This window comes from Mus musculus, chromosome 9, assembly GCF_000001635.26.
Source record: "Mus musculus strain C57BL/6J chromosome 9, GRCm38.p6 C57BL/6J".
NCBI lineage: Eukaryota > Metazoa > Chordata > Mammalia > Rodentia > Muridae > Mus > Mus musculus.
The window spans coordinates 77193232-77219019 of NC_000075.6; the positions used below are offsets into that span (position 1 = coordinate 77193232).

General features: G+C 37.4%; 1 protein-coding gene across 69 annotated transcripts in view; it reads right to left on the minus strand.

Annotated features, from left to right (window-relative positions):
• Positions 1 to 25788, minus strand: part of Mlip (muscular LMNA-interacting protein) — a 250699-nt gene that overhangs the window by 91148 nt on the left and 133763 nt on the right. For 31 of the 69 annotated variants that reach the window (XM_017313568.2, XM_017313572.2, XM_017313574.2 and 28 more), the window contains one exon: positions 23746 to 23817. The exons of the other annotated variants lie outside the window; for them this stretch is intronic. In XM_017313568.2, coding sequence (XP_017169057.1) covers positions 23746 to 23817 — 72 coding nt within the window. The remainder of the gene's footprint in view (positions 1 to 23745; positions 23818 to 25788) is intronic. 69 annotated transcript variants of the gene reach the window in all.

Genomic DNA, 25788 nt, shown 5'->3' on the forward strand with positions numbered 1-25788 from the left:
AGGAAAGAAAAAGGGATGTGTGTCCCATTTAAGGCAGGCATGCTAAATTCTCTTATTCTCTATACCTTGGCCATCCATTGGAAGAGATGCATTAATTTGTGGGTATATTGATAAGTCATTAAGAGTTAATTTACACCTTAGCCATCTATTGGAAGAGATGCATTAATTTGTGGGTATATTGATAAGTCATTAAGAGTTAATTTAATACTATATCCATTTAGCAGAATAATAGTAATGAGTTATATTCTATGGTCTATGACTTGTCTAACCTAAAATTCTTGTCCCAATAATAATGTTAGGTATGATTTTCATTTCAAGGAACAGGTCTTAAATCCAATGGAAATGGTTACTCCTGTGACATTTGTGCTACTATTGCACCAGTGGGCATGTCTTATCAAGCATAGTCATTATCATATCTCACAAGGTCCACAGCTGCTTAAGACTGATGACTACTTTCTACTTCCACTGGTATACATAGCAACTTCCTGCACTATGGAAACTATCCAATAGGAATGAATCTTCTAGGTCAATAACAGCTCAATTGCTTTAGGTCCTATGACTCAGTTGTGTGATGTCTTCAGCAACAGGATTATATCTTCAAGTTTTAGAGAGTCACCAAAAAAATTGGCAATAGCCTATAATATTATGGGGTCTTTGAAACCTCACTGACCAAGAATTTACTACCTTTTTTGTTGGTCTGCGTTGTCTAGTAGGATTATTGTTGCCCTGCCTAAAGGGAGACCTCATTTTTAGTCTTTAAGTGTATGTATACAGAAGCTTCTACAATAGTGGGTTTCTATATGACTTTTTCAAATGCCTTTAGTATATTTCTGTCTCCCAATATTCTCTCCTCTACTATGCTCTTGCCTCTTCTTTAACCTTTCCTAGTCCAGAATCACTTTTAACCCTTTATTCCCATTCATCTTTTAAATTTTTAATCACTAAACTCTAAGACTTTTGCTACATGGAATTTTCCAAGATACCTAGTCCTAATTCACTTTCAAAGTTTGACAACTTATCATCATTAAAGTCATTCAAAAATATGTGGAATGTATTTGAAGGCAATTATAAAAGGTTATAAAATATGATTAGCAAACTAATTAGAACAAATGTCTGATCCCTTAAGGCAATAGCTTTCAACAGAAAAAAAATGATCACTTGCATATATGTGTCCTAGTATGTTTGTATACAAACAAATAAGACAATTCGCAACTGGAATGGATTGTACGGTGTTTAGAATAACAAGCCACCCTGCCTTCTCATCTGCATTCACTTCCTAGTTCTTACATCAGCACCATTATTCTAATGCTATCATGCCCTAACTACAAAGTGTCTCATCAGCCATGAAAACACAGAACTCATTGCTCATCAGAATCTGTTTTTGTCTATTTTAATAGAGCAAGAAACGTCACATATTTAAAACTACTAGTCTTCACTTGAAGGCACTGTGTCTGGAAGATACAGGATATGAACATGGAATATACTCCTAAGAATTCAGAGAAAGCAACATGAAAGATACATTTCATAATTTAATAGTTTTTTTAATTTTTGAAATCCTAATATAACTACATCATTTCCTCCTTCCCTTTCCTCCCTCTAAGACCTCCGAATACCCATTATTGTTTTCTTTCAAATCCGTGTCCTCCTTTTTCATTAATTGTTATTATGTGTATGAATCTATATACATATATATTCCTAAATATAGCCTGTTCAGTCCTGTGTTACTTGTCTATGTTTTCAGGAATGACAATGTGGTACTAGAAATGCAATTGGTATGTTCTTCCCTATTGAAAACTGTTGCTTCCACTCTCAGCATTCCTTACTTAGGAAAATATTGTCTGAAAACTTTTGTTTTCAAATTTTGCTTCTCTGTATTAGAAAAAATTGGGGAAATTAATAATAACAATGGAGAATTTATAGTAATTATTCTTATGCTTTTTCCTTTATGTTCTAAAATTATGATTAATCATGAGAAATGAAGGAAGGAAATAAAAATTTCATAAAAGCTAACTCAGAAAGTTTAATTTTCCCCAATACAGTGTTTTTCCTCTGCTATTTACCCTGTAGGTAAGGTAGAGTACACAATGTCTGTATTTCAAGATACAACCACAGTGCTTTACATATAATATGCATGGTCACAGGTAACCATAGTCCAGGGAATGAAGTCATAAAATAAAATGAAAAGTTATACTAGAGAACAATGAAGAAATATATAACAGGAGCTTTTGCAGTGTCAAGAAGATGAAGTGTCACCTGATTCCACAGACACATGGTTCAGTTATTCCAGTCTCTCTGGAACTGTCAGCTGCCTCTAAAGCTTAAGCAGGAGCATTGCCTGGTCTTTTGAGAAGGGCTGTCTGGCTAGTGAGCTACATCTACATGAACATATTGGAGAGGCAAGCTGTAGTTAGATACTGAGGATCTCCCAATTTACCAGAGCCTGAGCCATGAGTATAATATTAAATCTATATTGGATATTACACTACACATGGCCTTCACTGTAGCATTAGTTGTGGAGAAGAGATTTTCAAGAAATTAAATCCAAATTCTGTATAGGAGGCTGAACATGGCAGAAAAGCTGATGGCACCCTTCAGCTTCACAGCAAATCATATGGTACCCCTTTGGGTCACAGCAAAAAGAATGGCATCCTTGACTCCCAGCAACATTTGCCCATATACTTCTTACTGCTAATCTTTTTCCACAAAGACCTCCTTGTGTTCCTTGAATTTTGTATCTTTTATATGTTGTGGAATTTACTTGCTCTACATTTCCATTTACATATGGAATTCCTCTTCTATCATGAAGACTCAAATGTCTTCTGATAACCTCATTCCAAATTTAGCCATTCCCTGGTTAGGAATATATTTTGGAAACCGCAAAGAATATTGTATCATGAAATGATAGTTCAGCAGTTAAGTGCATGTCACTCATGCATGAGAATCATATTCACATCACCAGAAACCCACATAAATTCAGAGTGAGTATAGTGGTCCCCCTGTATTTCCATCTTTAGAGGATGTAGATAGGGAACTCACAAAGCAATCTTGATAGCAAGACTAACCATACAGAAGAGATCCAAATTTGATTGAGAAACTTTGTCTCAAGGAATTATGGGAGAAAAACAATAGCAGAGAACTCCAAAAATCAACTTACCTCCCCGTACACACACACACACACACACACACACACACACACACACACACACACACACACACATCAAAAAAGATTATTGCATCATGAGTGCTTTTTCAATTGTATCTCTAGTCTACTGGGTCTTTGTTCCATTGTGATCAATGGATCAATAAAGGTATTTAGAATAGATTGAAGGGTAAACAGGGGAGGAAACCGTTAAATAGATAAATGACATCATAAGTAATATTATTGTAGCTCTCAGTAAAATACTATAGATATGTGATTTAAACTGAGTGTTTTTTATTTTTATTTATTCTTCTCTAATATATTACATCCTGACTACAGTTTCCCCTCCTTCCCCTTCCTACAATCTCTCCTCCTCACCTCTCCTTTTTTCCCTAGATCTATCCCCCTTTCACCTCACCTCAGAAAAAAAAAATAAGGACTTCCAGGTAAATCAACTAAATATGGCATAACAAGTTACAATAAGACAAGGCACATATTCTGACATCAAGGTGACAAGGCAATCCAGTAGAAGAAAAGGAGTCCCAAAGGCAGGCAAAAGAGTCAAAAACAGTCTGGTCCCACTGTTAGGAGTCTCACAAGTACACTGAGCCACACAACCATAACATATATGCAGAGAACCTAAGTCAGACCCATACAGACTCCCTGATCTCTGTGAGCCCACTTGAGTCCCTATCAGTTTGTTATGTAATTCTGTGGGCCATGTTCTTGTCCTGTCCTTGATCTCACTGGCTTCTCCAATCCTTCCTATCCCTACGCCACAGAAGTATTAGGCTCTGCCTAATATTTGGCTATAGGACTCTGCATGTGATCTCACCATAAACTGAGTATTTTAACAAACAAATAAGAATGTTACATATTACTATTCAACTCTTTGCCATCAAAGGCCTTAGCATGTGATAAATATTCATGAAATGAATTTTTTCAGCCCAAACCAAATGAAGTCAATACTTTAGTCTGTGGAAAATTACCACAGGCAAACATAATTCTTGTGCTACTTGAAATATTGAAATATAGCCAATGAATGTCAAAATGCTCTCCTAAAGCTATAAGAGATGATGAGAATTGGGAAGTAAGACTATGATTTGGGGATAGTGTAAACTGCCCACACTATGTTAAATAAAAGTGTATTGGGGCAAAATGTCCTTGAATTTTACTAAAATATGTTTTTGATTGACTATGATAGGTAATTTGTCAGATGCATCATCTTAACTCACTACTAATAGCCATAGAATATAGCTTTTATTCTATGATACATTTTTTTTATTTAAAAACATTTAAGATTTAACCCTCCACTTTAAAAAGCCGAAAGAACATGTAGAAATAAACAAATACAATTTCTTTAAGGATCTTCAACTACTCAAAGTATATTCCTTTCACATAGCATGTCTATGAACTTCAAATCCGAGGAGCTCTGTTTTACTTGGTATTTTTAATTCTGGAGATTGAGAAGATTCGATACCTGCTCCTCTCACTCAGAAGGCAGTTGTGTTATTTTTAGATGCTGTTGTGTTTGTTTGTTTTAGTTTTTATAAACTTGCTACCAGTTTCAAATTCATCCCATCAAGGCTTCCTGGAAGGAGGATTTACATCTGACTTTCCTTTCAGTAAGAGCATCTGGAGTTTGGTTCTTACCTCCATACAGTGATCCTGTCCTTGTAATATGCCTTGCCTCTCTCAGTATCACAAGGAATCAGGATGTTTGTGAGCCCTGGCTTAATCAGTTTTTCTCAAAGTTAAATTGTATCCAGTTCCCTCAAATATTTTCTCATAAAGGGAAAATATTATGTCATTCTCATTTTATGAGACTATAAATACATTCTAGCAACTAACGATAAAAGTATTATAAAAAAGAATCCAAACTCATTACCTCTTGCTCAGTATTTCAATGAATATGTCTGCTCTTATTGCTGGGAAGTAATCAGAACAAGTCTGGGAGAGATCAGATCAAGTCTGAGCCCCAGTTTAATCACACATCCTAGTTATACTGCCTCGGGGGAGTTTATGAGGCTTCTCTGAACACCAAATTCTTTACTGAGTTGTGAAGATGATAAAATATGCATCACATCCTTTAGTTCTCAAGATAGAAGCTCTCACAACTGCATTGTCCCATTGCTAAATGTCACCAAGTCTAAAATAACTTCCCTCCTAGCAGAAGGACTTCTGTAACTATTCAGTAAAAGTACAATCAATGCATAGCTGCTCATATTCTCATACTAACTATCCCCCCCAAAAAAGAAAAAAGAAAAAACAAACTGTTTGCAGTGTCCTGCAAGAAAGACACTGAGGGACTCTGTCCCCATTTGGTTTTAATTGGTAAATAAAGTTACTGGTGGCCAATGGCTAGACAGGTAAACAGAGGTGGGACTTTTAGATTTCCTGGGCAAGAGATAGAGAAAGGAACAGGAAGGGAGAGAGCTGCCATGCTGGGGAAAGAAGAGAGATACCAGGTCTGAGAGGTGAGAAAGACAGAGAGCATTGCCGTCATGTAGGTGTTGGGGATTATGGCTCAAGAGGACTGCACATTTGGGTCTAGGGCAGCAAAGATGGAATATAGGATTAGTAAGTAACCAACTTGAGAATATGATTGGGGGTGAGGGGAGCCATGTGAAGGTTAGGAAGTAGCCCAGCCATTGACTGTTTAAGGTATATGAAAGTATAAAGGCTGTGTGTATGTGTGTGTGTGTGTGTGTGTGTGTGTGTGTGTGTGCGTGTGCGTGTGCGTGTGCGTGTGCGTGTGTGTGTGCGTGTGTGTGTGTGTGTGTGTGTGTGTGTGTTTCATTCAGGAACCTAGAACACTGGGGCAGGTAGCAAGAAATATGAGCCACCAAAGGGATCAATTTGAGTAATGCTATTTGGTTACTGCTACTCAATGGGACTTACTCTGTCCTACTACCCAGCCAGATTCTACAGATCCTTCTCCAGGGTGAATCCTAGAGATCTGTCCATGCATTTTCCTCAAGTCCCCAGATTTAGCCCTTGTGCTACACCTAGTGTCCTAGCCTAGTTTGATCAACACTGCCTATACAACAACCAATCTCTAAGTTTCTTTCATGACTTCCATGCCTGCCTCCTACCTACAGGACCTTCCCACACTGAACACACTTCTCCATTCAGTCAGATCCTGACATTCTTCTCCAGGGTTTACCCAGGTAAATCTGTCTGATCCTCATCTCCAGGCATCCTCGCCAACCCCAGATATGCTTTCATACTCCAGTCTTCAACCCAGATGCAGACACTGAACATCAACCCAGTCTTCTGTGTCCACCTGACTTTATTCCACCTAAGCCACATCATTGCCCCAAGGTAACCTGCACATGCTCTCTTTGCACCAAAACTGCTCTATCCATATCAGACATAGGACTAACAAAAGAAGTTTACATGCCCAAATCTCATCACGAAAATAAAAGCAATATGAAAAATCAAGACAGTATCTTCACTCCAACCCTATCTTATGCCAGAGGAAATTACCTAGATAAACCCCCAGGACACAGAATTTAAAATAACAATCATAATGTTATCAAAGAATTCAAAGATTTAAAAGACACAAATAGCTCAATGAATGTATAGAATTTAAAAAGAGAAAACATCTGAAATATGCACAGTGAAACACAAACCTGGGGCTAATGGAAATGATAAAAATGAAGAAAAATTAGTGTATGAAAACAGAATTCAATAAAAAGATAGAAACCCTGAAGAGTACTAAAGTTAAACTTGAGATTCAATTAAAAAATTTAAAAACCCACCTAGAAAACCCAATGTAAAGCTTTGCAAGAAGGATGAACCAAACAGAAAATAGAACAATAAGACTTGAAGACAAAGTAGAGGGTCTAGATGAAATTAGCAAAGAATATGACTAAGAACAATAAAAGTAGCATACAGAAAATATGGGATGCCCTGAAAAAAATTTAATTATAAGAATATAATCAAAAAATGGAAAAAAAAAAGAATATAATCTGGGAGATGGATTCCAGGTAAATAGCATATCCCACATTTTCAAAAAAATCACGGAAGAAAGCATTCCCAAGCTTAAAAAAAAAAAAAAAAAAAAAAAAAAAAAAAAAAAAAAAAGACATACCTATAGAGATCCAGTATGCACACAGAACATCACATAGACAAGACCAGAAAAGAAAATCCCCACACCATACTATATCTAAAGCACTAAATATGTGGAACTCCCCCCCCCAAAAAAAACTATTGAAAACTTCAGGAGGAAAAATATAAATCATATATAAAGAAAATCCATTGGACTAGCAGATGATTTCTCAGTGATATCTTTGAAAGCCAATAGAACCTATAGCAATGTACTCCACATCCCCAAATACCATGATGGCCTACCTAGACTAAAATACCCAGCAAAACTATCTGCTATTGTTGAAGGAATTTTCTACAATATATAGCCTAAAGCAATTACATTCAACAAATTAACCTTAGAGAAATATAGGGAGCAAATTTTCGAACTCAGGAGAGGAATAAGCATGGTCAAGAAACTATAGGAAAAAATATGAAATCATAATTAATAAAACACAAAGGACCATTTATTTGGGGCTGTGGGCTGTGCACAGACAGCCTGGTCTCCTGTTGAGCAAAGGCCTGGAACCCTGATGACCCAGTGGGTGGTGATTTCTACCTGCATGGGACAGAAGGTGTTTGGTCATGTCTCCTGGGCCCCTGGCTCCTGTTGAAGTTACAGACCCACAGTTGCCCGCAGGAGAGGTGTGTGACTATCAGTCATGTAGGAGCAGCCCCAAGCCTTCCCACATGCAAATAAGGTTTCCCCCAAGCTCTCAGTCCAAGCCAATGAGAGGTACCTGCTGTGAAATCCTGAATCACCCCCAAAACTGTATATAAATCCTATCCAAGGAATTAAAAGGGGTGTGAGAACTACTCTGTCATCTGAGCCTTTTGTTCTAAAAGCTGTAACACTTGGGAAGAGGCCTTCTCTCCTGAAGTGCTGCCTGAAACTCCGCCAGACTCCTCACTGGCCAATTGGCCCCACTCAGCCCGACCAACTCAGTGCAAGGCAGCGTGGCGTAACTAGACAGCACAGCAGAGACAGGAGGAGCCAATTGCAGCAGCAGAAGCAACAGAAGGGACATCCCCACCCTGCCCTCACTTGCTTCCCTTCGGGGGAACTCTCGCCCAGGTCAGGCCAGAGATCTCCATGGAAAGCCTCTGATACACCGTCGCACACACTGGCTGCCATCAATGCATACTTTGAATAACCTTAAATATCATTGACCTCAATTCTCCAGTCAAAAACACTGAATTGGTAAGTGTATTAAGAAACAAAATCCGTGCTCGCTTCGGCAGCACATATACTAAAAAAAGAAACAAAATCCATATGACTGCTTTCTACAAGAAGTGCAACTAAGCTGTAAAAATGGACACTTCAGTAGAGTAAAAAGAGTTAAAGGGTGCTGCCCTCTAATCAAATGGGGCCAGAAAGCAAGCAGTTACTACTATCCTAATACCTTACAAGACTCAATTCAAACTAAAACTGTCTCAAAAGAGATAAAGGATACTTCATTCTAATCAAGGGGACAGTCAACTAAGAAGACATACTATCCTAAACTAAACATAAGTGCACCAAACTCAAGTACATCCAATTTCTTTTTTTTTTTTTATAGAAAAAAAAAGTATTACTGGATGGATTATTACTAGATTTAAAGCACAAATTAAGATCAATCTATTAGTAGTGGATGATTTCAATATCTCAGTTTTCTACAATGGACAAGTCATCTGGACAAAAATAAAAGAGAAGCATCAGAATAATATAACATTAAACATCAAATGGACTTACCAGGTACCTACAGAATATTTCACTTGCACTGGCTAGTTTTCTGGCAATCTGTCCTAAGCTAAAGTCATCTAAAATGAGGGAGCCTCAATCGAAAAAATTCCTCCATAAATCATGCAGCAGGCAAGCCTGAGGGCATTTTCTTAATTAGTGATTGGTTGGGGAGGATCCAACCCATTGACTAACCCAAATATCAAAGAGTATACTTTCTACGCAGCAGCATATGGAAGTTTCTCTAAAACAGACCACAGCTTGGGACAAAAAACAAGTCATAACAAATTTAGAAATACTGAAATTACTTAGAATGTCTGCTCTGACTGTGATTCAATAAAACTAAAGATCAACAGCAAACAAATCTTTGGTAAATACATAAATTCATGGAGATCAAACAACTCATTGCTGAATTATGGGTGTGTCAAAAAAATCAAGAAAGAAATAAAACACCTTCCTGAAACTAAATGGAAATGAAAATACAACAAAGAAATCCTCTGGAGCATGCTGAAAGCAGTCCTATGAGGAGAATTTATAGCTCCAAATACCCACATTTAAAAATCAGAAGATAAAGAGCTTAATGATACTACTCAAAATTTTGGAAGAGCAAAAACAAACCAAATTCACACTTTATTGACAGAAATAAATAATTAAAATCAGAGTAGATACCAATAAAATAAAGACAACAAAAACAAAACAAAAAAAAGGAATTAACAAGTAAGCTGATTCTTTGAGAAGATAAGAGTGACTCACCCTTGGCACAACTAACTAAAATAAAGAAACCAAATTTAACAAAATCAGACATGCATAGGAAAATATAGCATACCCCAAAGATATTCAGAATATCATACAGGGTATTAAAAGTTTGTATTCAAAAACCTAAAATTAAAGGAACAATTACTAGACTCAGCCAAACTACCAATATTAAACAAAGAAGCCATAATCTAAACAAAACCATAACAAAACTGAAAATTAAAATATAATAAAAGGCCTTCCAACTAAAACAGTGGATTCACAGTACAAATCTCCCAGACTTTTCAAAAAGAACTATAGTCAATTTTTTCAAAACAATTTTTTAAAACTGAAAATAAAGACCAAAGAAGTGCTCTCAAATTCTATGAAGCCAGTATTACTCTAATACCCAAAACAGAAAAGACACACAAAAAAAGCTACAGGCCAATATAGATGATAAGCATAGGTTTTAAAATACTCATAAAAACATTTAAAACTCAAATATCAAAAAATGTATCCACCAAGACCAAGTTGTCTTTATACCTGAGATGCATAGATGGTTCAACATATGCAAATCAATAAATACAATAAACTATTTAACATACAGACTTAAAGACCAAAACAATCACATGATCCTATCAATAGGTACAGAAAAACAGCTTTTGACAAAATCCAGTATGTTTTCATAACAAACTTCCTGGAGAGTGGGACTAGTGGGAACATACCTCAATATAATAAAAGCTGTATGCAAGAAACACACAGCCATTGACATCCAAAATGGAGAAAGTTTTGAAGCAATTTTATTAGAATTAGGAAGGAAACAGGGGTGTTCACTAAATCCACTTCTTTCCATTATTGTGCTCAAATTCCTAGCTGGTACAATAAGGCAAAAGGACATTAAAGGGATCTTAATAAGAAATAAGAAATCAAACTACACCTTTTGGCCAATAACACATTATTGTACATAAAAGATACTAAAGCTTCTACTAAAAATAACTCCTAGAAATTATAAACAAATTCACAAATTTAGCAGGATACAGAATCAACTTGTGCAAATCAATAGCTTTTGTATGCATCACCAACAAAATCACAAAGAAGAAGCATGGATACACCATTTCAGTAGCTCCAAGACCAATAAAATGTCTAGGAATGAATCTAAACAAGGAGGTGAAAACCAACTACAACGAAACATGAAATCTCTGAAGAAACAGACAGGAGAAGACACTAGAAAAAGGAAAGACATCCTAAGTTTATGAGTTGGCAAAATTCATTTTGTGAAAATGACCATTCTACCAAAAGCCATTTACAGTGAAATGTAAATCAAAATCCCCAATTCATTCTACACAGAAATAGAATAAAACTACTCTAAAACTCGTATGGAACCACAAAAGGACCTCAGATATCCAAACAATCCTGAGCAAAAAGAACTAGAGAGTTTGCTAGAGAGTTTGATTCATTCCAGATATCAAGATATAATAGAGATACATGGTAATGAAAATCAGTAGTAGTGCACAATAATAAATGTAGACACATGGATCAAAATTGGAGAGTCAAGCATGATACATATAACTTGAGCCATTTAATATTTAACTAAGAGGCCAAAAATATACATTGGAGAGAAGAAACTATCTTCAACAAACAATACAGAGAAAACTAGATGCCTAGAGGTAGAAAAATGAGACTAGACCCCTATCTATCACCTTGCCAAAAACTAACTCTAAATGGTTAAAATACTTCAATATTAAACCTGAAACTCTGAAACTTAAAAGTGAAAACACAGGCTGTAGCATACCTGATAGAGTTGTACAAAAGGACTTTCTTAATAAGTCCCCATTTGTCCAAGTATTAAGGCTAACAAATGGAAAATGTAATTTCATAAAACTGAAAGACTCTGAAGAGCTACAGAAACAATCTATCAAGTGACCAGGAAACCCACAGAATGGGAGAGAATCTTTGCCAGCTCTACATCTCACAGATTATTGATAAACAGAATGTAAAAAGAACTCAAGAAAGCAAAGAACAAACAAAAATTGCTAAAAATAAACTATCTCAAAATATACTCATCATCCCTAGCAATTAGGGAATTATGCATCAAAACAGCTTTGAGATTTTTATCTTACTCTATTGTGAAGATAAACAAAACAACCAGTGTAAGGTGCTGAAGAGGATACATGGGAAACCATTCTCTGTTGGGAGGAATGTTAACTGGCCCAGCCACTCTGGAAATTAATGTAAGGAATTCTTAAAAAGTTAAAAATTAATTTACCATATTACCAAACTGTTACACTCCTTGGCATATGCCCAAAGGGCTCAACATTCACAGATACTTGCTCATCCATGGTCATTGCTGCTCTACTCACAATAGCTAAGAAATGGAAATAACATAAATGTCTTTCAACTGATGAACAGATAATGAAAATGTGGTATATTTACACAATGGAACACTATTAAGCTGTAAAGAAAAACAAAATCATGAAATATTTAGATAAATGAAGGAACTAAAAACAAAGATGATAGTGAGTGAGATAATATAAACCCAAAATGACAAGGGCCACTTGTTCTCTGTCATCTGAGGGGCCTAACTCCACATCTTCAGATGTGAGTATATAATCTGGAGTATCTGCACAAACCCAGAAAGTGACCAGAGACTATTTCACGTTTATGAAAATAGAACAGCAACTAAGAGGGGGCTAGCAAAGTACAAGTGATCTAAAGGGAGAAATGTGAAAAACAGGGTGGCTGTAATTAATGATAAGGGGAGAGATAAAGAAGAAAGGAGGGGATAAAATGTCAGTAAGGATATCGGAAAACTTACAAGGAATCGAATCATCAACTATCTATATACCAATATTGATAATACACAAAAGCTGGTGTATCACATACATATTGTTTAAATTCTGCCATCTGGGCTGACAATGCTTTCCCCAAGAGCCATAGACTATCTAACAGATATCCAAACACCAGTCATGAGAAACCCTCTTGAGTTGTTGGTCAAAGTTGTCTAATAGACTTCCAAAACATTATACTGCCTTTGTTTGTCTCCCACAGGTGAAAGGAAAGTCTCTACAGCCTAGCATACCTTGCACTTTGGACACAGGGATCAGAAACCTGAGCTGGATCTAGAAGCCTCCTTCCTGAGAACTAGCTTTCATGTATACCATGAGGCTCCAGGAAAGCTTCCAATGAAGGGAAGCAATCAACAGCCCCATCGAGCTGTGGCCCCTGTGACCACAACAATGTCCAATATGGCACAATAACTTTAAAGGTACAGTAGTAGCATGTATAGCTTGGAATTAACAAACAGCTATCTAATTTGATTAAAGGCTAACTCAATAAAAAGAAAATCATACCTGGTACTAAAATCTAGCCAACTACCCATGGATAGTAAAGTTAGAGACCTCAAAAGAAAACCTATGACTGACTATAGTTTTACTGAACCAGCATAACCTCTACCTGCATTCCACATATCTATCCTTATACCACAGATAACTATAGTTTTCATCTCTCACCTCTCACCTCTCACCTCTCGCCTCTCACCTCTCTCTTCTCACCTCTCACCTCTCGCCTCTCACCTCTCACCTCTCACCTCTCACCTCTCACCTCTCACCTCTCACCTCTCACCTCTCACCTCTCACCTCTCACCTCTCACCTCTCACCTCTCACCTCAAGGAAAGGAGAGAGGAAAGAGAAGATAGGACATGATGTAAGTTTGATACATACATAAAGCCTGGAACCAACAGGTCCATAAGTGGTAGTCACAAGTGCTCTAAAGTAATGCAAATCTGACAGTACTTGAGTATAACAAATCAGTACAGATTTGAATCCTGGAAATATTTTCATTAATTTTAAAATAAAGAATATTAGTTGATGTCTCTGTAGTGTAGGTCATGTCCTAAATTAACAACTAGATTATTTTTGAACCACAAAAAAATTTAAAACATTCACTAAAGACTTACATTTAATCAGATTTCAGTTAGCAATCCATGTTTTGAAATATTAAACAGACAGCTTAAGATAAATTGACCTGACAGGAAGACAAACCAAATCTATAACTTATTATTTTTCCTTGTTTTTTTTTTTTTGCTTTACTATTTTTATATGACAGTTTTCATTATAATCTTCAAAATAGCTATCTTGTATCCTTCTGCTATGGGAAAGTAAACCATTTAACTTTATACTTAAACAACTATTTTTATATTTTTACTTTATTTTTTTTAATATTGAACAACTCCAGAATCTAGCAAAGACACAATTATTTATAAATTAAAATGTATCATTAAAATGTCAGGCAGTAATGACATTTATTGGGGAAAGTGTGTCTAAAACTAGATAAACATGTTATCTTTACGGATGCTTGGAAGGTCAGGAATAAAGAATATGAACTTCCTTCCAAATAAAAAGTATCTCTCCATAGAAAAATATTATTCTTTTATAACATAGTAATGTACATACGATTTTTTAATATAGATATTTCTTCCTTTTTAAAAAAGAAATTTTTACCTTAAAAATTGTAAGGAAAATGATTTATTTACTTGGAATATTAGTACATTCCCACAATTTAACTTTAAAGTTTTCTTTATTGCGGTCAGACTTGAATTATTAAAAAATTAGAAAGATCTCAAACACTTTATGCAATAGACAAGTGTATACATTGTGACTAAGGTTAATGCATATAACAAAGTCACTTATCTTAACCAAGTTTATAGCAGGTGGCATTTTTATTGGTATTCCATGTTCCCATATGATGGAGAGAAATGATTACTGATGCAAGCCTAAACAAAAGATGCTGAAGTTAACTCATTAAAATGTGCCTTATATTTATCTTTTCCTATTAAAACATGGTTAAAAGAAATTAGGTAAAACTGTTTCATTCATAAAGCCCTCCATGGGTACCACCCTCCACTGAGACATCAAGTAGCTATAGGACTAAACACATCCTCTCCCACTGAGGCAGGACTAGACAGTCTAGCTAGGGGAAGGGGATCCAACAGCAGGATCAGAGATAGCCAATTGTTAGGGGACCCACGTAAAGAACAACTGATATAGACAAGTTAAGAAACCTTATGTTGCCTGCCAACAAAATGTATTCCTTGAAAATGATGGGTTTTGTCCAGAGGTAATAGAGCTGAAGCCAATCCCATAATTTACTGATAGCTTAACATCTCATTACAAAGAATGGCTGAGTTCTAACTTACTGAAAATATTGTTTTCAAAAATAGCTTTATTTTCCTAAAATAATTCTATTTGCCACTTATATTATGTCCCAGGCATAAAAGCATACTGTGTATATAATGTGTCTTGAAGAGGGTTAATTGCTAAACAATGCAAGATGAGTTCTATATGTGAGTTCTATTGTCAAAGCAACCCTCAGCATGGATCCTAAAATAGTACTGTAAGGATGATCTCGGATCAGCCTTCTGGTTGTGCCCTATGTGATAGGAAGGGATTTAGACAAGCTTCCATGATTAAGAATATTCCATCCCCAATGCAATCCCCATCAAAATTCAAACTCAATTCTTCAACAAATTAGAAAGGACAATCTGCAAATTCATCTGGAATAACAAAAAACCTAGGATAGCAAAAACTCTTCTCAAGGATAAAAGAACCTCTGGTGGAATCACCATGCCTGACCTAAAGCTTTACTACAGAGCAATTGTGATAAAAACTGCATGGTACTGGTATAGTGACAGACAAGTAGAACAATGGAATAGAATCGAAGACCCAGAAATGAACCCACACACCTATGATCACTTGATCTTTGACAAGGGAGCAAAAACCATCCAGTGGAAAAAAGACAGCATTTTCAACAAATGGTGCTGGCACAACTGGCGGTTATCATGTAGAAGAATGCGAATTGATCCATCTCCTTGTATCTATCTCCTTGTACTAAGGTCAAATCTAAGTGGATTAAGGAACTCCACATAAAACCAGAGACACTGAAACTTATAGAGGAGAAAGTAGGGAAAAGCCTCGAAGATATGGGTACAGGGGAAAAATTCCTGAATAGAACAGCAATGGCTTGTGCTGTAAGATCGAGAATCGACAAATGGGACCTCCTAAAATTGCAAAGCTTCTGCAAGGCAAAAGACACCGTCAATGAGACAAAAAGGCCACTAACAGATTGGGACAGGATCTTTACCTATCCTAAATCAGATAGGGGACTAATAGCCAATATCTATAAAGAACTCAAGAAGGTGGACTTCAGAAAATCAAATAACCCTATTAAAAAATGGGGCTCAGAGCTAAACAAAGAATTCTCACCTGAGGAATACCAAATGGCTGAGAAGCACCTGAAAAAATGTTCAACATCCTTAATCATCAGGGAAATGCAAATCAAAACAACCCTGAGATTCCACCTCACACCAGTCAGAATGGCTAAGATCAAAAATTCAGGTGACAGCAGATGCTGGAGAGGATGAGGAGAAAGAGCAACACTCCTCCATTGTTGGTGGGATTGCAAGCTTGTACAACCACTCTGGAAATCAGTCTGGCGGTTCCTCAGAAAATTGGACATAGTACTACCGGAGGATCCAGCAATACCTCTCCTGGGCATATATCCAGAAGATGTCCCAACCGGTAAGAAGGACACATGCTCCACTATGTTCATATCAGCCTTATTTATAATAGCCAGAAGCTGGAAAGAACCCAGATGCCCCTCAACAGAGGAATGGATACAGAAAATGTGGTACATTTACACAATGGAGTACTACTCAGCTATTAAAAAGAATGAACTTATGAAATTCCTAGGCAAATGGATGGACCTGGAGGGCATCATCCTGAGTGAGGTAACCCAATCACAAAAGAACTCACACAATATGTACTCACTGATAAGTGGATAATTAGCCTAGAAACTTAGAATACCCAAGATATAAGATACAATTTGCTAAACGCATGAAACTCAAGAAGAACGAAGACCAAAGTGTAGACACTTTGCCCCTTCTTAGAATTGGGAACAAAACACCCACAGAAGGAGTTACAGAGAAACAGTTTGGAGCTGAGACAAAAGGATGGACCATATAGAGACTGCCACATCTGGGGATCCATCCCATAATCAGCCTCCAAACACTGACACCATTGCATACACTAGCAAGATTTTGCTGAAAGGACCCAGATATGGCTGTCTCTTATGAGACTATGCCAGGGCCTAGCAAACACAGAAGTGGATGCTCACAGTCAGCTATTGGATGGATCACAGGACCCCCAATGAAGGAGCAAGAAAGTACCCAAGGAGCTAAAGGGATCTGCAACCCTATAGGTAGAACAACAATATGAACTACCCAGTACCCACCAGAGCTCGTGTCTCTAGCTGCATATGTATCAGAAGATGGCCTAGTTGGCCATCAGTGGAAAGAGAGCCCCATTGGTCATGCAAACTTTATCTGCCTCAGTACAGGGGAACGCCAGGGCCAAGAAGTGGGAGTGGGTGGGTGGGGGAGCGGGTGGGGGAGCAGGTGGGGGACTTTTGGGATAGCATTGGAAATGTAAATGAAATAAATACCTAATAAAAAATAAATAAATAAAAAGTGGTGTGAAAAAAAAAAGAATATTCCATCCCATAATCAGCCTCCAAACGCTGACACCATTCCATACACTAGCAAGATTTTTCTGAAAGGACCCTGATATAACTGTCTTTTGTGAGACTATGCCAGGGCCTAGCAAACACAGAAGTGGATGCTCACAGTCAGCTATTGGATGAATCACTGGGCTCCCATGGAGGAGCAGGAGAAAGTAACCAAGGAGCTAAAGGGATCTGCAACCCTCTAAGTGGAACAACAATATGATCTACTCAGTACCCCCCAGAGCTCATGTCTCTAGCTGCATATGTGTCAGAAGATGGCCTAGTTGGCCATCAGTGGGAATAGAGGCCCATTGGTTTTACAAACTTAATATGCCTCAGTACAGGGGAATGCCTGAGCTAAGAAGTAGGAATGGGTGGGTAGGGGAGTGGGGGGGTGGGTATGGGGGACTTTTGGGATAGCGTTGGAAATGTAAATGAAGAAAATACCTAATAAAAAAGAGAAAAAAGAGAATATTCCATCTGTCAATAATACACACATATGAATATAAAATACTTTAATTGAAATTATCCTACATAGGGAACAATTTTCATCCAAGAAGTTATAGGTTGCCAAATAAGAAGATGCAGCTGTGAAATACCTTCCCTTGAGTTGTTAGTAAGAGTATTACTAAAGACCATAAAACAATGCAAGCCATTTTATAGCTCTTGATCACTGTGATGGTTTGAATAGGAATGGTCCCATAGACTCATATGTTTCAATGCCTGGTCCATACAGAATGGTATTATTGGAATAGGTGTGTTCTTGTGGATGGAAGAGTGTCACTGAGGGCTCCTATGCTCTACACCCAGTGTAGCACATGGTCTTCTTGTGCTACCTGCAGATCAAGATGTAGAACTCTCAGCTCCTCCAGAAACATGCCTGCTGGCATGCTCCCATACTTCCTGCCAAGATGATAATGGACTAAATCTGTGAAACTGTAAGCCAGACCCAATTAAATGTTTTCATTTGTGAGAGTTGCTGTGGTCATGGTGTCTCTTCACAGAAATAGAAACCATAACAAAGACAGTCACCCTCCAGAACTTGAAGGTGAGATCCTATTGTTGAAAATACTATCCACTTTTGTCACAGGACAAAAGTAGGTACTGAAAACATTCAAAGTACCAGAAGGTGCTCTTTAGGCTGCTAGAGAGGCAGATTATCAACAGTCTTTCTCAGCTCTGGAGTCTATGAGCTATAAATAACTAATACCTAATGGCATGGCAAGACATTCCCAAGGGATAATAATAACATGACTGTTATTGGGGTGTCCAATCGCTTTCTGATTGGGTTTGAAGCCCATTCCATGGGAAGAAACAGATACTTGATACTGTAAAACTTGGCCAAGAACTCACAGTTTGGGAGATTATGTAAACCTGCTACTACTGTTTTACTGAATATACACAGTGCAAAATTATTCTCTAAATGTGTATCATTGTAGCGATAGAGTAGTGTTGCTCTCAGAACTTATTAGGGAATTGTGCAGTGAATAGAGGTTTGCACAGAAACTTATTACTGGTCAAAGAGAATAAATGTCTGCAGGATGCTCCACCAAAATGGGAAAGCAATAATATCATCCTCCCCCTGAGGATCAGGGATCAAGGCAGAGGAGGGAGTGGAAATACTGTAAAAGCCAGTTGTCAGGAAGGACCACAACAAACAGTGTCTTTTGGACATAAAGAACTGTTATATCCCTGAATCCACAGCACTTGTGGTATCAAGTACAAGATCTACACAAGGTCAAGGCAGCTAGGATTTTAGCACAGTGGGGGAAAAGCAGTCTATGAACACCACTCAACCTGGTGTGGTTGACAGTTAATTGCTGCTTTGAGAGTGAGGGTAGGTTTTCTTTGACGATTAAGCCCCTGGTAGGTTGGCCTTGCTCCATTGGATGCAAAAGGCCATAAGACCATACTATAAGTATTGTGGGAAGTAGGAAGTGGATCTAGAAGAAGTTAAAGCAGTGGTTCTCAACCTTCCTAATGCTGTGACCCTATAATACAGTTCCTCGTGGTGTGGTGATCCCCAACATAAAATTATTTTCTTTACTACTCCATAACTGTAATTATGCTACTGTTATGCATTATAATGTAAATATTTTTGTAGATAGAGGTTTTCCAATGGGAATTGTGACCCATGGATTGAGAACCATTGACTTAAAGGAAGTAGTAGAGATGAATATGGGTCAAAATATATTGTGTTAAAAATTTAAAATATTATATTAAATATATTCTAGGAGCTAGAGCAGAGGTTCTCAACCTCCCTAATGCTTCCACCCTTTAATATATTTCCTCAAGTTGTGGTGAGCCACAACCATAAAATTATTTTGTTGCAACTTCATAACTGTAATTTTGTTCCTGTTATGATTTGTAATGTAAAAATCTAATATGCAAGATATCTGATATGCAACTGTCAAAGGGGTCGTGACCACTGGATGAAAACCACTGAGTTAGAGAACTGGCTCAGTGGTTAACAGCACAGACTGTTCTTCCATAGGACCAGGAGATTTGATTCCCTGAACTCACATGGCTTACAGCTGTCTGCAACTGCAGTTTCAGTGGCTCTAATACCTTCTCCTGGCATTAGACACTCATGTGATGCACAAATATGCATGCAAATGGAGCACACGGACTTTCTTCTTAATTCCAAATTACTGATTCTTTCCAAATAAATGAGTTTCTAAATGTTCTTAATTTTCTCATTCAATTCAGAAGTAAATCCCTTTGACTTCAATGACATGATGAATTATGCTGTATAAACAGTTGGGTTCAAAGGACTAAGCTATCAGATTTACTTCTGAAAAACTACAACACTGAAAAAAAGCAAATACAGTGTCATTTTAAAAGGTTATCTGAAATGAGCATGACTTTACATTAAAAAGTTTGCTGTCCTGAGGATCTAGCTTAATGATAGATGCTTGCCTAGCATGCATGAGGCTCTGAGTTCAGTCTCCAATATTATTGAATGGAAAGAAAGGCACAAACAATAGAAGGAAGGGGCAAAAGAGGAAAGAAAAGTAAGGTAGGAAACAGGAAATCATTTTTTAATTATTTAAAAGTAATTGTGAGATTTAAAACACACGATAAGAAAATTAATAGAAATGTGTAAAATTATAATTTCCCTGCTCCATGTTTTTGCTGTTCAAATGATGCGGTCATTCTGTGTTTGTATGTGACTTGATTGGCTCTATCTCTAAAAGCTACAATGGTGGGGAGAGGCTCAGAGGAAGCTAGCTCATCCTTTTCAGTCTTTGTCAAGGTTCTTTTATTTCAAAGCTACCAAATCCCTTGCAGGTGAAAACCAGAATGTGGCCAGTGAACACTATGAAGGGCATCCTATGAATGCTTTGTTGTTGATCACAGGAGACACTTTTGACTGAAGGGGGGAAGATTAGTGGCATTGTATACATAATTCCTACAGGTCACTGGTATTTTTTTAAAAGAATGTAGAATTATACAAATGATATTAAAATTAAAATCATTCCCATTTAATTCATGGCTTTTGAAGATGCCAAGTATCTTTGGTCTAGAATAATTCATCTTGGTCAAATGACTACATTAATTTTATATACTAATGTACTGTTCATTAGAAAAGCATTATTTTAAATCATGTATCATGACATTTATAGCCCATCATACCAAAATAAGATATTAATTTTCTTCTATAATATTTAAAATAAACAACATAAAATCTGTTTCATATGAACTGCACAAATTGCATCAAGATCCCTCACACACCTTTGTGACATAGGTTTGTGATAAAATTAGAAGTTAAACTAATTAATTTTCATCTTTAATGTCCAACATATTATCACCCATAATTCAGGTGACAGCAGATGCTGGCAAGGATGTGGAGAAAGAGGAACACTCCTCCATTGTTGGTGGGATTGCAAGCTTGTACAACCACTCTAGAAATCAGTCTGGCAGTTCCTCAGAAAATTGGACATAGTACTACAGGAGGATCCTGCAATACCTCTCCTGGGCATATATCCAGAAGATGTCCCAACTGGCAAGAAAGACACATGCTCCACTATGTTCATAGCAGCCTTATTTATAATAGCCAGAAGCTGGAAAGAACCCAGATGCTCCTCAACAGAGGAATGGATACAGAAAATGTGGTACATTTACACAATGGAATACTACTCAGCTATTAAAAAGAATGAATTTATGAAATTCCTAGGCAAATGGATGGACCTGGAGGGCATCATCCTGAGTGAGGTAACACTCACATGATATGTACTCACTGATAAGTGGATATTAGCCCAGAAACTTACAATACCCAAGATACAAGATACAAAGCACATGAAACTCAAGAATAACGAAGACCAAATTGTGGACACTTTGCCCCTTCTTAGAATTGGGAACAAAACACCCATGGAAGGAGTTACAGAGACAAAGTTTGGAGCTGAGACAAAAGGATGGACCATCTAGAGACTGCCATATCTAGGGATCCATCCCATAATCAGCCTCCAAACGTTGACATCATTGCATACACTAGCAAGATTTTGCTGAAAGGACCCTAATATAGCTATCTCTTATGAGACTATGCAGGGGCCTAGCAAACACAGAAGTGGATGCTCATAGTCAGCTATTAGATGGATCACAGGGCCCCCAATGGAGGAGCTAGAGAAAGTACCCAAGGAGCTAAAGGGATCTGCCACCCTATAGGTGGAACAACAATATGATCTAACTGTAACCCCTGGAGCTCATGTCTCTAGCTGCATATGTATCAGAAGATGGCCTAGTCGGCCATCAGTGGAAAGAGAGGCCCATTGGTCGTGCAAAGTTTATCTGCCTCAGTACAGGGGAATGCCAGGGCCAAGAAGTGGGAGTGAGTGGGTAGAGGAGTAGGGGGAGTGTGTGTGGGACTTTTGGGATAGCATTGGAAATGTAAATGAGGAAAATACCTAATAAAAAAATTTAAAAAACAAAACAAAAAAGTAGAAAAGGAAACTAGAAAGTCAGAGGTTCTCAAGCAAATATGACTTGGAGTCATATCTTAAAGATTCCCAGAGAGTATTAACTATCATTTTTCTACATGGAAAGTTTACATAGCAGCATGCAGCTCCTCATACTCCAGGGGACAATGTATCAAAGGAGACATCAGGCTGTGTGTTTGCTTTCCCAAGCTGCCAAGAAAAACCTCTCCCACGTCTCTGAAGGTAGATGTTTATGATCAGATTTCAGAGGTGACCACCTGAAACTGGCAGCTGGTCTCTATCCCTAAACACTGCCATGATGGCCCTAGATAAAGAGAAAATGAGTAACTAAGGAAGCCTTGCTTCCCATGCTCTCCAATGCTTTAATCCTATCTTAACTTTTATCAAGGTATGAAAGATAGAAAGTCAAAAAAGGAGCTAGAGACCAACTCTCAGATGTTTCTCCAGAAGATAGCCATGAAGATCAATGAAGTCTTACATACAGAGTACAGACTTTAGATCACATGTGGAGAATCTGGAATTATTACCATAAACTCAGGCTACAAGAAATGTTACCCATTTAATGTTGACTTTATGTTACTAAACATTTTCCACATAGTTCCTACTTTTTAGCTATCATACAAAGGCTTCAATTTCTACATCATTATAAGAAAATAAAAATGATGATTCATAAACCTGTTATCAAAATTACACCTGGATGAGAACCAGTTCACAGTTGACAAATGATTGCAACAATATTTGAAGCACTATTACTAGCTATGTTAAAAAATAGCTTAATGCAGTAATTGCTAAATAGCCTAAATAAATCACCGTGAAATAACATATGAAGTCTACAATTTCCCATACTTGGTGAACAATTTCACTTTCATTCTGATGTGAATCCTTCAAGTGATTTCACTTGCACATATGTAATTAACTTATTAAAATATATATCATCCTATAATTTTATAATTGATGATGTTTAAAAGCAAAGCAAAACTACATAGATTTATATGAAAGCTATTTCATCATTAGGAGTTATCACCAATCTTCCTGCTAATCAGAAGGGAAAAGGGTAGGACCAATAGTTGACAGGCATAGATGAAGAGATTTGGCTGGTGGTAGAGTCTGTACTGCTATATCAGATATTTGGGTATTAAAGCTAGGTATGAACATAGCATGGTAATGGAAGCTGATATCTATCAAATCGTGATCAGTCAATGAACAAGTTAGCCAGTTGTGCACATAATTCCATTGACTTTTGTTTATGAAAACAGAGGTAGAAACTCTTAAACATAATAGATTTTAAATTTCCAAAGAAGGAGGATATATTGAATTCTGATTCAAACCTCCAAGTCTGCTTGACAGTGGACAAGACAGCTAAGAGATCATACTTGAACCCTAGTTATCACTAGGATGTCAGGCATTATGCTAACTAAAATGTTTTTATCACAGGATTCTCAACTAGGAGCAGTTTTGACTTAAGTAGAATAAGTGGAAAGCATACATTTTCTCAGGAGAGATTTTATGCACATAGCAAAAAGGAATAGTAGAAACATAACCATCACTCTGCTTTGAAAGCAACACTAACCTTCTGTTCCAAGAGCAATGTGTTTGTAGGGATTGCTGCAAAAGCCTTGTAGCTTGACATGGTCTTGTATTGCTAGAATGGGTAACCAGAAAGCAAGAATGGAGATGAAAAGGGACAAGAATAAGACATAACTGTAGGCAGGTCTATCAAGTTAAATGACACATTATCAGATGAAAAAATGAGTTATTTTCCACAGCATATTTCAGAAAAAGAAAAATTAGTCCATGTTAATTTTTTATTATTAGACAGATAGGTCAATAAACACCACAATAAGATGTTAGGCTACAAATTCTAAATATTTGTCTTTTTACATAGCCATTAGTAGTAAATATGCCAAACATTTAATTGAGCTCTTAATATATACTTGCATCATTCACGAAAGCATAGGTTATAATACACAAAATTTGGCAACAGTTTCAGGCTGGTTTAAGTTGAAATTTTAGGCAAGGTCTCTTTATATAGCCTAAGATAGGCTTGACATCTGTATGTAGCTCAAGCTGGCCTGAAACCCATGCTCTTCTTGCCACCCTCTCCTAAGTAGTAGAATTGCTGGATAGACCTCTATACCTAGCTAACAACAGTTTTAACACCACAATTTGTCCATAGTGGAAATGAGGCCCAATCTCTTGGTCCTAATCTTATATTTAATACTATAAATACTTCTGCTTTCTAATCAATGATATTAACAAAGGAAATTTAACACCTTCTATGTTTTAGTCAAATAGAACTACATGAGTTGTTTGGAAAAGCTGGAGATGAATAGAGCTATAGAAATTGGAATATGATAAAATTCAATATCAGAAGCCATGATTTCATCTCATGCTGGTCTTGAGTTGATCATTTAAATTCGAGACTCGTATGATACCAAATTCCCTACCTGAGGCAGCTTCCCCAGTGGCTCACAGCCAGCAGGGACAAGGGACAGCACTCCACGCTGCCTCAGTGCCTTGCAAAGCAAACCAAAGATTTAACAAATAAAAACTGGGGTTGTCAAAACATACAGCGTAAGGGGAAATAGAATATATAGTTACAGAAAGGTGGAAGGCTGGAATGAGTAAATTAAATGAAAAGGGGATGGATAAAGGGGGAAGGGAGGAAATATGGGCTGGAAAATTACTTAATACTAAGGGCTATTTGGGGACCATATGTAAACCTAGTATTGGAGAGACTTTCTCGTGTGTGTGTGTGTGTGTGTGTGTGTGTGTGTGTGTGTGTGTGTGTGTGTACATGTCTATGTGCATATATATGAGAAAAAATCTGAGTGAAGTAACCAAATAATGGGGAAGACAATGCCCCAGCTAAACATTGTTCACCACCAAATAAAGCCTCTTATGCCATGAATGAGTTAAATCTAGTTGAGTCATTGGCCAAAGGGGCCCAACGGGAAAACCCAAATGCCAGGGATATTGGTTTCTCTCTTCAGATAGACAGCTGACACCATCCTAGTGCTGATGACAACACTGACCCATCTCCTTGAACATACAAAAGTTGGGCTATTGCCTAACTAGAAGCTTCATCCATACTGACTTGTGTGTATTTCTTTGTTACCTTGCTTTAAACTCTAGATGGACCATGCTACCAGTCCCCACCCAGATCCCCTTAGATCCACAGATGAAAAACAACATACATACATACATACATACATACATACATACACACACACACACACACACACACATACATACATACATACATACATACATGCACGCCCGCACGCACAAACACACACACACACACCAGCTAATCTTAAAACATCTTTGCTAACTCAATGACTGGGCACTCCTAAACCTCCTCTGCCACCCCAGGCATAATCAGATAGAGTAGCCATTGGCCAATCCAACTGAAAACTCACATGGCTGGTTGGCTTTATCTCCTGCTGCTATTGTCTTTTTCCTTCCCCCATTCTCCTGATTCTCCCTATGTCTTTCCAAACAACTCTAAGTGTCCTGTCCCGTCCTCAGTCATTTGTCGCTAGTATCTTTATTGATCCATCAGAGCTCCCAGGGACTAAGCCACCAACAAAAGAGTACACATGGAGTGACT